Raw genomic sequence first — 13,563 nt, forward strand, 5'->3', positions numbered from 1 at the left:
CATTTGTAACAAAAATGATCGGCTAAGATTTCAGATATTTTTAGCTTTCAGAAGTTATAATGCGTTCCACTATTCCATCTTGAAACATGATACGAGAAAAACAGAAAAATTTGGACGGCATCTCGCAACAACATATCAGGAATTTTTCCATAAAATAAATAATAAGCACTTTCCGCAATAAGATTTTTTTAATCAAAAACACAACGCAACCTGTTGTCTAAAACTTTTTTATTGACAAATTACGTGATCAAACATTCACATCAGCAACCCCGCTTGAGTGCAGATTAAAAAGCAGTTAGCCGCTCCATTACAGCACTTTGTACCGAGATTTGTTGATAATATGATGTGAGGAAGCCTGCAGCTTCAGCAGTTCCTCCTTGATCAGACGCGTTATTTCACGCTTGGCCTTCGTAACGGCAAGCTCCGAGCAGCTCTCGATGGCCAAATAAAGTTTGCGTTCGCCTTCAGGTGGAGTTTTGCCCGGTGGAACGTATGTACCACGGACGGTAAGACCTGCTTCGGAGTATTCGGAAATTTGCGCGAGAGCTTCCTAAAAATATCAAATGAAGATTTATTACGAATTTCAAATACCAAAGTAAAAAACCTAAAACAACTCACTTTCGAGGTGACTTTCCATCGAGCTTGCTGCGGAAAATCGTTAATTTCCAACTCTTCTTCGTATTTCCGAAAAACTGTCTCGTTCGATTCGATCGGAGCCTCATCCTCGTCTTTCGGTTGATAATTGAGTTTACTGTTGAGCTTAGCTGCGAGCTGTTCCGCCACGGTTTTAGCAGTAATAAGCGGCTGAGCGCTTCCACCCTTAAGAATAGCTTCCGCTGCTTGTTGTGTGGCACCTTTTGCTTCAACACCCAAATTTTTATGCAAATTAATGCGCGACGCAAGCCTTTTGGCCAGTTCTAGTTTGTCTGAGTTCGGGTTTGCCGCAACTGGTGCCGCTACTGTTTGTGTAATAACCGGTGCTTCCACTTCCTTCACAATACGTTTAGTGGCAAACATACTCTCGATGTGCTGATCAATATCCTGCTCCAGATCATCATCGTCGTCAGAATCTTGCAAACCGAGAGCTGCTTTCTGCAGCTTTTTACGCTCACTAACAGCGGCAGCTTCTTGCTCATCAAACTTGAAACCCTTTCCGCTGAATCCACCTCCAGTATGAACTTTTTTACCTTCCGCTTCTTGAGCTGCTTTATACGTTTCCCACAAATTACGCAGATCCTCTGGTACTGTTTCACCCGACAGCTCTAGAGCGCGTATTATGTCGCCAGAATATCGCCCCTGCTCGTGAGTAAGGAACGTCCATGCAAAGCCTTTGTTACCGGCTCGACCGGTGCGTCCACATCTTTAATGGATAAAATAACAAGCATTCAATATTAATTTTAAAACTCTACCTAAACAAAATTTCATAACTCACCTGTGCACATAATCCTCGTAGTGGTTCGGACAGTCGTAGTTTACCACAAGAATGAGCTGCTTGACGTCTAATCCGCGCGCGGCCACAGACGTTGCGATGAGCAACTTAACACGACCCTGCTTAAAATCGATAATTGTTGAGTCTCGATCAAACTGATCAATACCACCGTGCAAACTCATACAGGGATACGAAGCTTTCATCAGATCCTTCAGCAAAATGTCGGCATTTTCTTGCTTGTCCACGAAAACAATAATACTTCCGAGTTCCTGATACAGCCCCAGCAGTTCCAAGAGCTTGAAAAATTTCGCATCTTCCTCCAGTACCACCACGTGCTGTTCGACCTCCTTGCAGACGACTGAACGCCCGCCCACCTGAATCTCAATCGGTTTCTTCAGGATGCGCCTGGCCAGAGCTTCCATTTGACGAGGGAATGTGGCACTAAACATCACTGTTTGCCTATCCGGTCGAATATTGTCGATGATTCTCATAACTTGCGGCTCAAAGCCCATGTCAAACATACGATCAGCCTCGTCTAGCACAACATAGGTAACACGTCGTAAGTTCGTTACGCGACCAGAATTAGCCGCAAGCATATCAATCATCCGTCCCGGGGTGCACACAATGATCTCAGCACCACGTTTTAGTTCAGCAATCTGTTCGGAAATACCAGTACCACCGTAGACGCATACTGGCCGCAGGTTCAAAGTTTTAGCGAACTTTCTGATGTCTTTTCCGATTTGCATGCAGAGCTCACGTGTTGGAGACATAATGATCGCAATCGGACCATCTCCATCCTCCAGCGGTGGTTGATCTAAGATATGCCGAAACATAGGCAAAATAAAGGCCAATGTTTTACCACTTCCGGTTTTAGCAATGCCAATCAAATCCCGACCAGACATTATCGCCGGTATAGCCTGGCATTGAATCGGCGTTGGCTTATCGAACCCTAGCTTACGAAGCACGTCGAATTCTTTCTTGGAAACTCCACAATGAGCCCATGTGCGAATCGGTTTAGGACAGCCTTTTCCCTTTACATTAATGCCTTCTAGTTCTGTTTTATATGCATCCACTTCGGTTTGCTTCATCTTCGCAATTTCGGGTACTTCAACGTAAAAAGCCTTACGGAACGGTAAATAGTTGATTCCGGAATGGTCGATTTTGGCCAGTTCCTTTTTCTGTTTGTTGGCGAGGTTAGCTGCTGTGTCTTTTATGTCTTCCTGTTCTTCCTCTGAGGAATATTCAAGGCCATCCTGGTTTTGTTCAATTAGTTCACCTTTTTTGGCTGCTTCGGCATTCTTTTTAGCCACTCCAGTAATGATTGTTACTCCTGAAGCAACAGCAGCCTTACCCTCTGTCTTGGGTGCAGCATTAGGAAGCTTATTTACCTTACGAACTTCTTCGTTAACTTCTTTCATAAAAGCATCCAGAGGATCAACATCGTCTTCCTCTTCATTATCTTTACCGGCTTTATCTTTCTCGTCGTCTTCGTCATCTTCTTCGTCATCCTCTAAGCTCCACTTCTTGGGAATATTGAGGCCAGTCACCACTGTCGGCTTCTTAATTTCAATCTCCTTCCGCTTTCGCTCAGCTCTCCAGCGTTCTATCCGTTCTCGTCGTCTAGTCATTTCTTGTTCCAGTCGTCGTTGCTCCTCTTCTTTATCCATCGGAACCGACAAATCGAAAGTATCCTCTTTTTCTTTTGGTTCCTCTTTGGGAGGTTTTTTGACCGGTTCTTTTTCCGCAAAACCTGGCGGCTTTTGATCAAACTTCGATTGCCGGAATCCACTGCTGCTGCTAACGCTCTGCGCACTACAAAAAAAAATTGTTAATAATATTACAAATAATTTCATACAAAACATTACTATTTGGTAGCATGTTCCCTAAGCTTTTCCCGTTCCTTCTCTCGTTCCCGCTTTCTTTCAGCTTCCTTGTTGCGTTCCTTTTCCAGCTCCTTATCGCGCTCCCGATCCCTTTGCTCCCGTTCGCGGTCACGATCCCTCTCACGATCCCGTCGAGTTACTTGTTTGAAGCGAAACGATGTTTTCGTCCGCTCGCGGTCCCGATCCCGGTCACGGCTGCGGGACCGCTTTTTCTTGCGGTCTGGTTCGTTCGATCTGCTGCGAGATCTCCGGCGATCTCTGCTGCTACTGTTGGGGTGAAAACGATTAAACACAAGGGGAGTATGCAAAAAGTATACACAGATTTTGCAACCAAAAACTTACCCATTTTCACCAGGCCTCGTCATAGTATGCAGTGTAGATACTGTTGAAAGGCTACAGAAGGTTCTATAAGTTATTGAATTTGCAGGTAAACGTTTTTCAAATAAACTACGATAAACGTAATCAGACTGTTACCACTCTTCGAAAGAGTGTGGTGAATATATCTGACAAGACAACGGATTGATAAAAGAGGCCAGGCTCTGGTGAATATTATTTTACTCTGTACACGCTGTGTAGAAAGTACCTAAATTCTAGTAGAACTCGACTCATGAATAGAGCAAGTGAACATCTAATGCCTTGTTCACCCGAAGAAAAAATTACGATGTATTTTGTGCCTTAAAAAACATGGTATTTTAACTGTAAGTTTGCGAACGTTTTCTGTTATTACCATGTTTTAACAATGTTTTTTGTTGTTGAATCTACCACCGAAAATAATTTTACCATGAAAAACATTGTCAGTGACTTCTAAACGTGTTGGAAAAGTACCTGGAAAAATGCTGTTAAGATACATAACAACCCCTCTTTTTCATGGTAAAAATGGCAAAAACTATGTTTTTTATTGGTCTGGACAAAGAAATTTAATGTAGAAATGATGTATTTGCAATGAAAAACATAGTTAAATTAAGGTAAAACCACATACATACGACATACGTAACACTCAGGAAGAAATCTTCCAAAAAAGTTGGTACAAAATGAATTACTCGAATGGTACCACCACATACATAAGACATACGTAACACTCAGGAAGAAATCTTCCAAAAAAGTTGGTTCAAAATGAACTACTCAAAAGTACCAACCTCTGTATAAAAACCTGTGTTTGAGTAGTTTATGGAACTTGTGTACTTACGCAGCCCTGCATTTGTCTCGTTCCCACTCGAAAAATGCAGCATTGATTTTGTAAACAACTTTTTGACAGTTTCAAGGGATTTTGTTATGGGCTCGAGTAGAGCCGCGATGAAGAAAATTCATTCCGTTCATTTTCGTCGAGCAGTTCAAACTGGTGTTGGTACCGGGTGATGTGGGGCAAAGAGTACCAAAAAAAATCGCCAGTGTTACGTATGTCTAAGTATGTGGTACCACACTCTGAGTAAAATCCCTGCTTGAGTTGTCTATGGAGGCAGTGTACCTGCGCAGCCCTGCATTTGTCTCATTACTATTCCAGGGATACCAGATGTGCAGATTTGTCTGCAAAACGCAGATTTTTAGAGTCTGTGAGCAGATATTGATTGATTCGCAGATATTTGCAGATTGTTCATAGTTTCTGCAGATTTTTGTCAGAGTCTACTTATATTTGCGCAGATTTTCTCAAAATGTGTACAGATTTTTGCAGACTTTTGTTTGTGCGAGCGAAATTTTTTCCAATCACGGATAGATTTTTTTCGGATTTCAAGCAGATTTTTCGAGGAGTTGCAGACATTTTTCCAAAACATTCAGCATCTCTGCCCTGTTCGAAAAATGCTGCATTGATTTCATAAATGACTTTTTGACGGTAAATTATGCCATTTTCTTTGGGGCTCGATAAAGCCGAGAAAAAGAAAATTAATTTTGTTTATTATTCATCGGTACCTTATGCCATTTTCTTTGGGGCTCGATAAAGCCGAGAAAAAGAAAATTAATTTTGTTTATTATTCATCGAGTTGTTTGACAAGACGGGGTACGGAGTACTATGGGGCAACGTGTACCAGAAAAAAACGCCAGTGTCTTATGTATGTGGTAAAACTACGTAAGGTTTTTTTGATGTTATTTTTTTTCTGGCAGACTACGCCGGATATCTGATATCGCCAGATGATATCGGATATCACTTCGAACGTTCACACTACAGTGAGCTGATATGATTTGACATTTGCTTTGGTAATTGAAAAGAGAAGAAAACAAAATCAGGTCAAAGCTAGTCGGCTCGCACCAACGCGAACTCTTATATGCAATTCCCAAAATTTGCGGGATGGAAAAAGCATAAATATTTCCTTCCTTTTTTCTCGCATGCAACGCGAATTGTGAAATTTGTAGGGTTGGTCAAATGTTTGTTGGTCGTGTTGCCACCTGCTGGAAATGTGGTTATTATTGGTTTTCGAACATGATATCAAATATCTTAAAATAACAATATAGTTCACTCTCGAATTTCCCATATATTTCCGTGAAGACAGACAGGAAACACCCCCTCTTGTGGTGAAAAAGGTAACTAAACTCATTGCACAGTGGTACAGTAAGGCAATTTAGGCGGACATGAGCTTTTCGTTGCGATTTTGGTTTGAGGTTTAAAGCCATAGTTTTTGTGAAAAGTTGTTTCTTATACATAGTCCTCTATTTATGTGCAAATGAAAATTAGAGTGGTTTCAAAATCAACAAATAAATAAACTAACTTGTTTTTATTTGCATAAATAATTGTAAACATTCTTTGGCAAACTTGTAGATCAACTGATTCTAAGTAAAATAACTTTTTTGTAGACATCAAATTTGGTTTCCAAAAACAGTCTTTCGATCTATTTTTCAATTCAAATTCAAAAACAAAGTTTTATTCGGTAATTTTGATAAAAAATACGCCAATTTTGACGAAAAAACATTGTCTATATATTGTACAGATGCAGAGTTTTCACTATTTCTGTTTTAAAAATAGGACCTTTTAAAATATTGATGACCCCGTTTAGAGCAAACATAAATAATATTTTTTGGTATCATTTGAAAGAACAAATATTGTATAAATATTGTGAAGAAATACCGAAAGTTGCTTAAAAATAGTTGATCTACAACTGTGCCGATGAATGTATACATTTATTTCTGCAAATAAAAAAGTTAGTTTTTTAATTAAGTCGATTTTAGGACCACCCTAATTTTCATTTGCACATAAAAAATAGATTAAATATAAGAAACAAGTTCTTAGAAAAAAATTTTACTCTAAAACCACAAAACCACAAAACCGCATTGAAAAACTCCTGTCCGCCTACATTGCCTTACTGTACCACTGTGCATTATTGTTGAATTTCAGTGAGCGGGTGACCGACATTCTCACACACGAAACTGAATTTACTCAATTTTAGATTTAGTTGACTCAATTTCATTCCATTACAGAAAAAACCTCAAATCATGTGAAAAAAATTACTTGGTGCAGATTTCTTACGTATATTGTTTGTATGTAAAAAATATGTTGCATATTTTGTGCGTATATTGTTTGTATGTAAAACTAACGCCATTCCGGGAGTTAAATATTGATAATATAATAGATGTAGCTTATCGAGGCACGGAGAAGAAATATTCAAATAATCAGGCCACGACGTGTAAATGGTAAAATAATCCCAAGTTGCTATATACGTGGTTCCCTGTGTAACTTCGCTAGCTCAGTTCCATCACGGGAAGCAACTACGAAATGTGCGGCCGTCAAGCTCAAGCTCAATAATCAGGCCACGAAGTGCACAATTAAATGAATGTTTCAATTACCTCGTGGAGAAGATAAAAGGAAAAACCGCACAATGGTTGTCAATAGTCGTAAATGGTTGTTGTGCAACTTTTAGCTTAGATAACACTTGAATGTTCTATGAATTTAATAATTTAGGTATGGATACATATAATGTTGTAATTGGTTTAAAAGCTTTATAATATTATATATAAAAGATATTAAACAAAACAAACATAATTAGTGATCACAACTGTTATGCAAAAACTATTATTCAATGTTCAGTTTTCTTCGTTTTGAAAGTATTTTTTTTGTTTTTTTTTATCCCTCCGAATTTTTTGCTTTCGAGTTCTAATCTTCTAATTCATCACTTGCAGCTTTGCTTTAACCAGCATATTTATGTATTTACTAGCTGACCCGCCAAACTTCGTCCAGCCTATTTTTGTGTTTAATTTAATAATTTTCAACATTCAAATTCCTTGATTTCTTGCGATTTGTTTATATCGTTTGAAATTATTGGTTTTAACGGAATGACAACATCCTCGACTTTTGCCTTTAGTACATCACGTCTATTCCGAAAACACTCATATTGGGTGGTATTCAGTTATTTTCGTTGTTTTCCAGAAACTGAAAGTGGTCATCTTTGAATTCAAGATCGTGTCCAGGGTCAATGCTTGGCTTCTATACATTATTTCGATTACGGGAATATTCATATGCAGTAGTATTCGGCTGTTTCCCACAAGTTGTCATTGTGTTGTTGTTATTTAGTCACCGGAAGTCACCATATTAGAATTCAAAATGGTGTCTGTGTTCGATTCTAGCTCCTGTATATCATACTGGTTTCGAAGCATCTCATATTGGACGAAAATCAGCCGGTTGAGGAAACACCCATATTGGGTGGTATTTGGTCATTTTCGGCAGTTTTCCATTCACCGGAAGTCGTCATCTTACAATTCATAATGTTGTCTGAGATCGATTTGTAGCTTCAGTGCATCATAACAATCCCGGAAATACCCATAATCATAGGCGTAGCCAGAAGGGGGCATTGCCCCCCCCCCCCTAAAGGTTGACATTGGTGCAGAATTTTGTTTTCAATAATTCTAATAGTACAAAACGACATCTTTAGCCCATAGAAACATCTGTGTAAATTAACAGCCAGATCAAAAATAATTGATTGAAATGCTTGCGCTATGTTGCGTGGAATTGCACAGGTTTTTTTTCAGTTGATCCACCAAGGATATTGCAGCGCACTGTGGGGCAGAACCCAGAAAAGTCGCGACAAAACTAAAAAAAAATGAAATTCAGTTTTCATGCCTCATTTTATTTTCTACTTGCAGTAGACATGTTATCGACTGGAAATCATGATAATTCACTTTGAAAAATAATTTAGAAAATGTGCTATAATATTGTGAAAGTGAGGATCTACAAGGCTTGTAAAATGGAAGAAAAATTTTTCACACATATTTTCCAGTAGGGCATGCAAATACTTAGAAATTAATAAGCTAACTCATATGATCCTTATAAAACAGAGTATAAACTAATAGGGATTGTGATTTTAAGACAGTTTTGTTGAAAACAGGTTCGTAGGAGGCATAGTGTGTAAAACAAGTTTTTTTTTGTAATTTTTCCTCATTTTCGGCAATATGAAAAACATAAAGTTCTACGTTGTTCTGCTATGACACTATTATTGTACTAAAATACAAGGTATTAACTAGTACTAAACCAAAAATCAGCTGCTACTAGTTGCAACTTACTGAGTAGTTCGAGTTTTCGCAACGATTGTTTTCATGTCAATTCATTTAAAAATCGTCAATCAGCAGTGTCCGTATCGATGTTTTTCCTACAATAGGCTTTGCTGAATGCCGGTGTATGCAACACGACCATGATTGTGTTCGGGGGTCTTTCGAAACTGACGTCCAGTAGTATTAAGACCCCCCGGAAATAATTATTAGTACTTGGAAACAGTTTGTCATTGGGTAAACAGTGTTTTAAACAAAAGTAAGCGTTTAGTATTCATGTTAAATGGTATAAAATTAAACAAGAGGAGCTCTTAGAAAGGGAACATGGCCAACTAAACTTTAATTGAACAATGTTCCTATTTGAAACATTTTATCACAAACAATAACATTAAAACTTTGTTTTATATTCTTTCTCAAATATGATGACACATCATAGGTTGACAAAAAACTATACAAAGGCAACTACAAACCTTCAATAATTCATTTCATGATGACTCGGAAGCTCGAATATATCTGAAATTAAAACATATGTACTTAAGTCCCAGTTATAATTCATTACTGAAATTTTGGGTTTATGAATAATGAAAATAATTTTATCTCGTTAACGGTCAGTCCTACAGTTGTAATATGTTCGACAACTTTATGTCAATTGATGATATAAACAACTTTCCCGAAGAAACAAAATGGCTAGCACCATTTATTCAGAAGATAGATGTCAGCGCCATCTGTAGAAAAAAATTTAAGCTGCCTGAATACATTTCTCAAGAAGATTTTTTTATGGTGAACAACATTGCCAAAGACATGAACACTGTGAAAACAACTGTTAAGGAGTTATAAGGTTTTGTCGCGCCAACGGATCAATTTGCCCCACTGCGTAGCGGCAAAAGTACCGGGCAAATCCACCTGCATCAACTAGCTTGGAGTATTGGAACCGAGCTGTGACAATTCCTTACCTCGATTCTCTTGTAACCTCATTGGAAACACGGTTCGATGAAGATAGTGCACCTGCCTACGCGTTGTCCCTGCTGCATCCCGCTAACGTAATACGCATGTCGTTGGTAGAGTTCCAGCGCAAAACCGAAAATTTCGTAATTTTTTATGAAGTTGACAATTTTGTTGGAGAGGTGGAAGTTTTGTATTAACATTGCAGCAGTATGAGAGCAGACCGTAAGAACTTGGAAGATCTTATAGACCTGCTAGCTAAAGCCCGTTCTTTCTTCCCTGCGACTGAGAAAGCAGCTAAAATTGCACTTGCTCTACCATGGAAACATGCACGATTGAACGCTCGTTCAGCACATTACGTCGGGTGAAAACCTGGCTGAGGTCAACAATATTTGAACAGCGGTTGAGTGCTCTCTGCTTGCTGAGTGTGCAACAACAATCGTGAAAAGACACATGAACCGCTTCCGGAGCGTTTGACGTTTGATGCCCGAAGATTTTATTGAGAATTTTGACTGTGTCTTCAATCTTCACGTCCTTAGGAAGCTTTGACAGGATTTAGTTGAGATAGCGGCTGTGCGAATGGGTGTCCAGCTTCCAGAGAAGTAAACGTACCTTCGCCGCTTCATTCAGCAGGCCTGCATCGTTCTCGAAGAGGTCCTGGTAGCGGTTAAACAACAACGTCCGAAAGTAACTCCGTTTTCTTCGTCGAAGACAAACTCGATGATGTTCGAAAAGAGGGACTCAAAAATCTGCTCCGGGGTTTGATACTGACGCTGCTGCTGCTAGACCGCTATCCACTGTACAATTTGGGCCATATTGTGAATCATATCTTGAACTCCCGGTTGCGGCTGCTGATCAACTTTATCTTCTCCCATGTTCGTGGATTCTTGAGATCCTCGTCGCCAAAATAATATGTCCAAAGGTTTAAATGAACTTAAGAGTTTTTAGTGAAGAACATCTATTTATATTCGAGATTGGACAAAGAATAATCAAATTTTCCACTCTGATGTCAAAGACAACTTTTCACTGGTTGCCTTGATGTAACAATCACTAAAGACTAGTATTATTTATTTCTATTTTTCAAAACACACTTAAGTCGCTTTTTACGCGGGGATACGTGCCGCGTAAAAAAACGCGTAAACTCCGGAATCCGCGTAAAAAAACGCGTAACTTCCGGAATCCACGTAAAAAAAGCCGCGTAATAAAAAAACCGCGTAAAAAGTGACCTTAGTGTACCATTTTTTTACTTCTAAAATTTTGAAAAGCTTGCCCCCCCCCCCCTATTTGAAATTATGGCTACGCCCATGCCCATAATGAGTGTTATTTGGTCTTTTGCCACTGTTGTTTAGAAACTGGAAGTCGCCATATTGGAATTCAAAATGGCGTTTGGAGACAATTTCTGGCCTCTGAGCGTCATTCTGGTTAAACAAACACCCATATTAGGTGGTATTTGGTCATTTTCGGTAGTTTTGCAGTCACCGGAAGTCACCATTTTACAACTCAAAATGTTGTCGGAGGTCGACAAACGTACAAACAGTGGAACACCACCCATAGATTGCCTCATACATAGGCGAACTTTATTATTATATAAAATATTCGGCCGAGTCCACTTCACAATAATATGTGCATTTTTTTTCAGTGTATCCATAAGGGTAATAAATTTGTAAAAAGTTACTCTTTTTCGCATGTCGTGTAGAACAAAATCAGAAGTTGCGCACCTAGCGGTCGAAAAGGTGACTAACGCTTGTCATTTTCAATTTGTCTTCATAATTTCACGTAAGTGAACTATATTGGTATTTAAGATATTTGATGATATCCGCGATAGCATGTAGCTGAGGTGACATCCGTTGACAGCTCGTTTGTATGGGATATCAGGTAATATGGATGGTGATATGCAGAGGGGATTCACTGCTGTCAAATTTCATATATGTGTGCGTTATCGCAGATCAACTCTGGTCCATGACGTTTGTTGGTCCGTGATGTTTGTAGCTATGAACAATAATGGGGGAAAAATCACTACACAACACATTCATGAAAGTTTTTCGCGGTTTCTCGAGTTTTGATGAAAAAACGTTCCAATTCTCGCCAAACATGTGAAAAGGGCCCATGTGCCATATGTAAACAAACCAAATTTTCTCGTTTTTTGATCAATACAAGCGAAATCTGCTCTTACCAATAAGATTTATTGATAAAAGAATTTACCCTTAATCAAACAATCTTATTTGTACGAGTAGATTAAGGTTGTATTCATTGAAAAACGTGAAATTGTGGCTTGTTTACATATGACACATGGGCCCTTTTCACATGTTTAGCGAGAATTCTTTAATATTTCACATCGATAAAATTCATGACCAAAAAAAACAAGAACCTAAACAAACGCCATGTTGCCGAATATGTTGGTTACACGATATTTGACAGATAGATCCCCCCTGGTGATATGACCTCGATAGCACGAATCGCCCGATATTAGGTGATAAGCCGTGTAGTGTGAATGGGGTATTAGAAAATATGTGACATGACCCGCATTTTGCAGAGGTGGTGACCTTCTTTTATTTGCTCGTCAGTTTTAGATTTGCCGGTAACTTTTTCAGTTTTCGGTCGGTCCTAACAAGCCATCTCGGGTTGGAAGACATGTGAAGACATTTTTTATTGGAACGTGAAGACATTTTGAAAAATGACATTGCATCCTTGGTGCTGCTCTGCATACGACATTTATTGAAACGGTTGAAATATTTCCAACTATATTGCCGATACCTCTCAATATGGCATCATGGTTGTAACCGTTGTTCTGAAAACTGAAAACGTCAAAGAAAAACTTAGAAAACAAAACAAATCAAACTGCTGAAGTGTTTTTCGTTGTGCTGCTTAAAATTTTTGTAAAACTCAAAGTGTTTTTATGTTTAAAACTTTAGCTCAAACCATTTATCTTATGTGTACATGTATTGTGCGTGCTGCGATGCTAGTTAATTTCCAGTGAGAAAAATGAATAGCATCGGAAAGCTCAAATTAAAACGCAAGCCAAACTCAAAAAATGAGAGCAGCAGCTCTTCACCGTCCGAGGTAGGTCATTGAATTCTTGCATTGTATTGGCCAATCTATCGTTACATATCACTGGTTTTCTACTGCGTATTAATGAAAGGCGTTTTTGGTGGCTTGCTGTGCTATCGGCTATCGGCATGCTATCGTTTCTCCTCTTAGAAGCTCACCAGTTAGGGCAAAAAAAAACCAAAAGGGAAAGTGCGTGAAAACTAAAGAGCTCATACTCAATCTATATTTAGATTGGCATCAGACAGCGTCGCTTGTTTTGATCTCTTTAGACATTCTAAGCATCAAAGCGTTTGTTTTTATAATCAATGAATGTGTTTTCGATTCTTGTGCAATTCTCGTTTATAGGCCTGCTGGTGCTGCATCTGAGTTTAATTCAGGTCAGTCAGCAGCAGCGTGTTGAGAAGTTACATTTCGTAGCAACTTTGAATTCTTCCTTCGAGTAAGTAATCATGACTGTGTCTCGAGAGGTCTGCGGCATCGTATTTTATTCTCAAACAGGTGATTTCCGACTAGAATGCAACTAAATCACGAAAAAAATTTATTTTCTGTGTTCTGTTATTCCGTAATAAGATAGATAGACATTCCTCTTTACTTCGAGATTTGTATGCTGACTAGGTGTTGGTTTCGTTTTTTCTTCTTTGCCTTCCAAATTGATAGTATCAACGAGTGACTGAGAATGTTCATATGTAATAGTAGCATACTGTTCTAACGACAGACTAAACTAAGAGGAAAAAAAGGCAATCAATACGTCTCCCCGGAATCCAGACGGCTTGCTTTAGATGCTCTCCCTAATTT

General features: G+C 38.9%; 2 protein-coding genes across 8 annotated transcripts in view; one reads left to right on the forward strand and one right to left on the reverse strand.

The window, feature by feature from the left end:
- Positions 1-210: 210 nt before the first annotated feature.
- LOC129725843 (probable ATP-dependent RNA helicase DDX46) lies at positions 211-3,799 on the reverse strand. Its single transcript, XM_055682155.1, has 5 exons — positions 3,655-3,799; positions 3,295-3,579; positions 1,433-3,241; positions 619-1,360; positions 211-550 (listed from the first exon to the last, which is right to left on the reverse strand). Exons 1-5 carry the CDS (start codon positions 3,675-3,677, stop codon positions 308-310), a joined length of 3,102 nt encoding a protein of 1,033 aa, XP_055538130.1. The 5' UTR covers positions 3,678-3,799; the 3' UTR covers positions 211-307.
- Positions 3,800-12,531: 8,732 nt separating this feature from the next.
- Positions 12,532-13,563, forward strand: part of LOC129723435 (A-kinase anchor protein 9) — a 70,264-nt gene continuing 69,232 nt past the window's right edge. For 4 of the 7 annotated variants that reach the window (XM_055677652.1, XM_055677653.1, XM_055677654.1 and 1 more), the window contains exon 1: positions 12,532-12,780. In XM_055677652.1, coding sequence (XP_055533627.1) covers positions 12,703-12,780 — 78 coding nt within the window. In that variant the 5' untranslated portion in view covers positions 12,532-12,702. The remainder of the gene's footprint in view (positions 12,781-13,563) is intronic. The other 3 variants (XM_055677657.1, XM_055677658.1, XM_055677659.1) reach the window with 1 other exon arrangement.

This window comes from Wyeomyia smithii, chromosome 2 (assembly GCF_029784165.1).
Source record: "Wyeomyia smithii strain HCP4-BCI-WySm-NY-G18 chromosome 2, ASM2978416v1, whole genome shotgun sequence".
In the NCBI taxonomy this organism is placed as follows: domain Eukaryota; kingdom Metazoa; phylum Arthropoda; class Insecta; order Diptera; family Culicidae; genus Wyeomyia; species Wyeomyia smithii.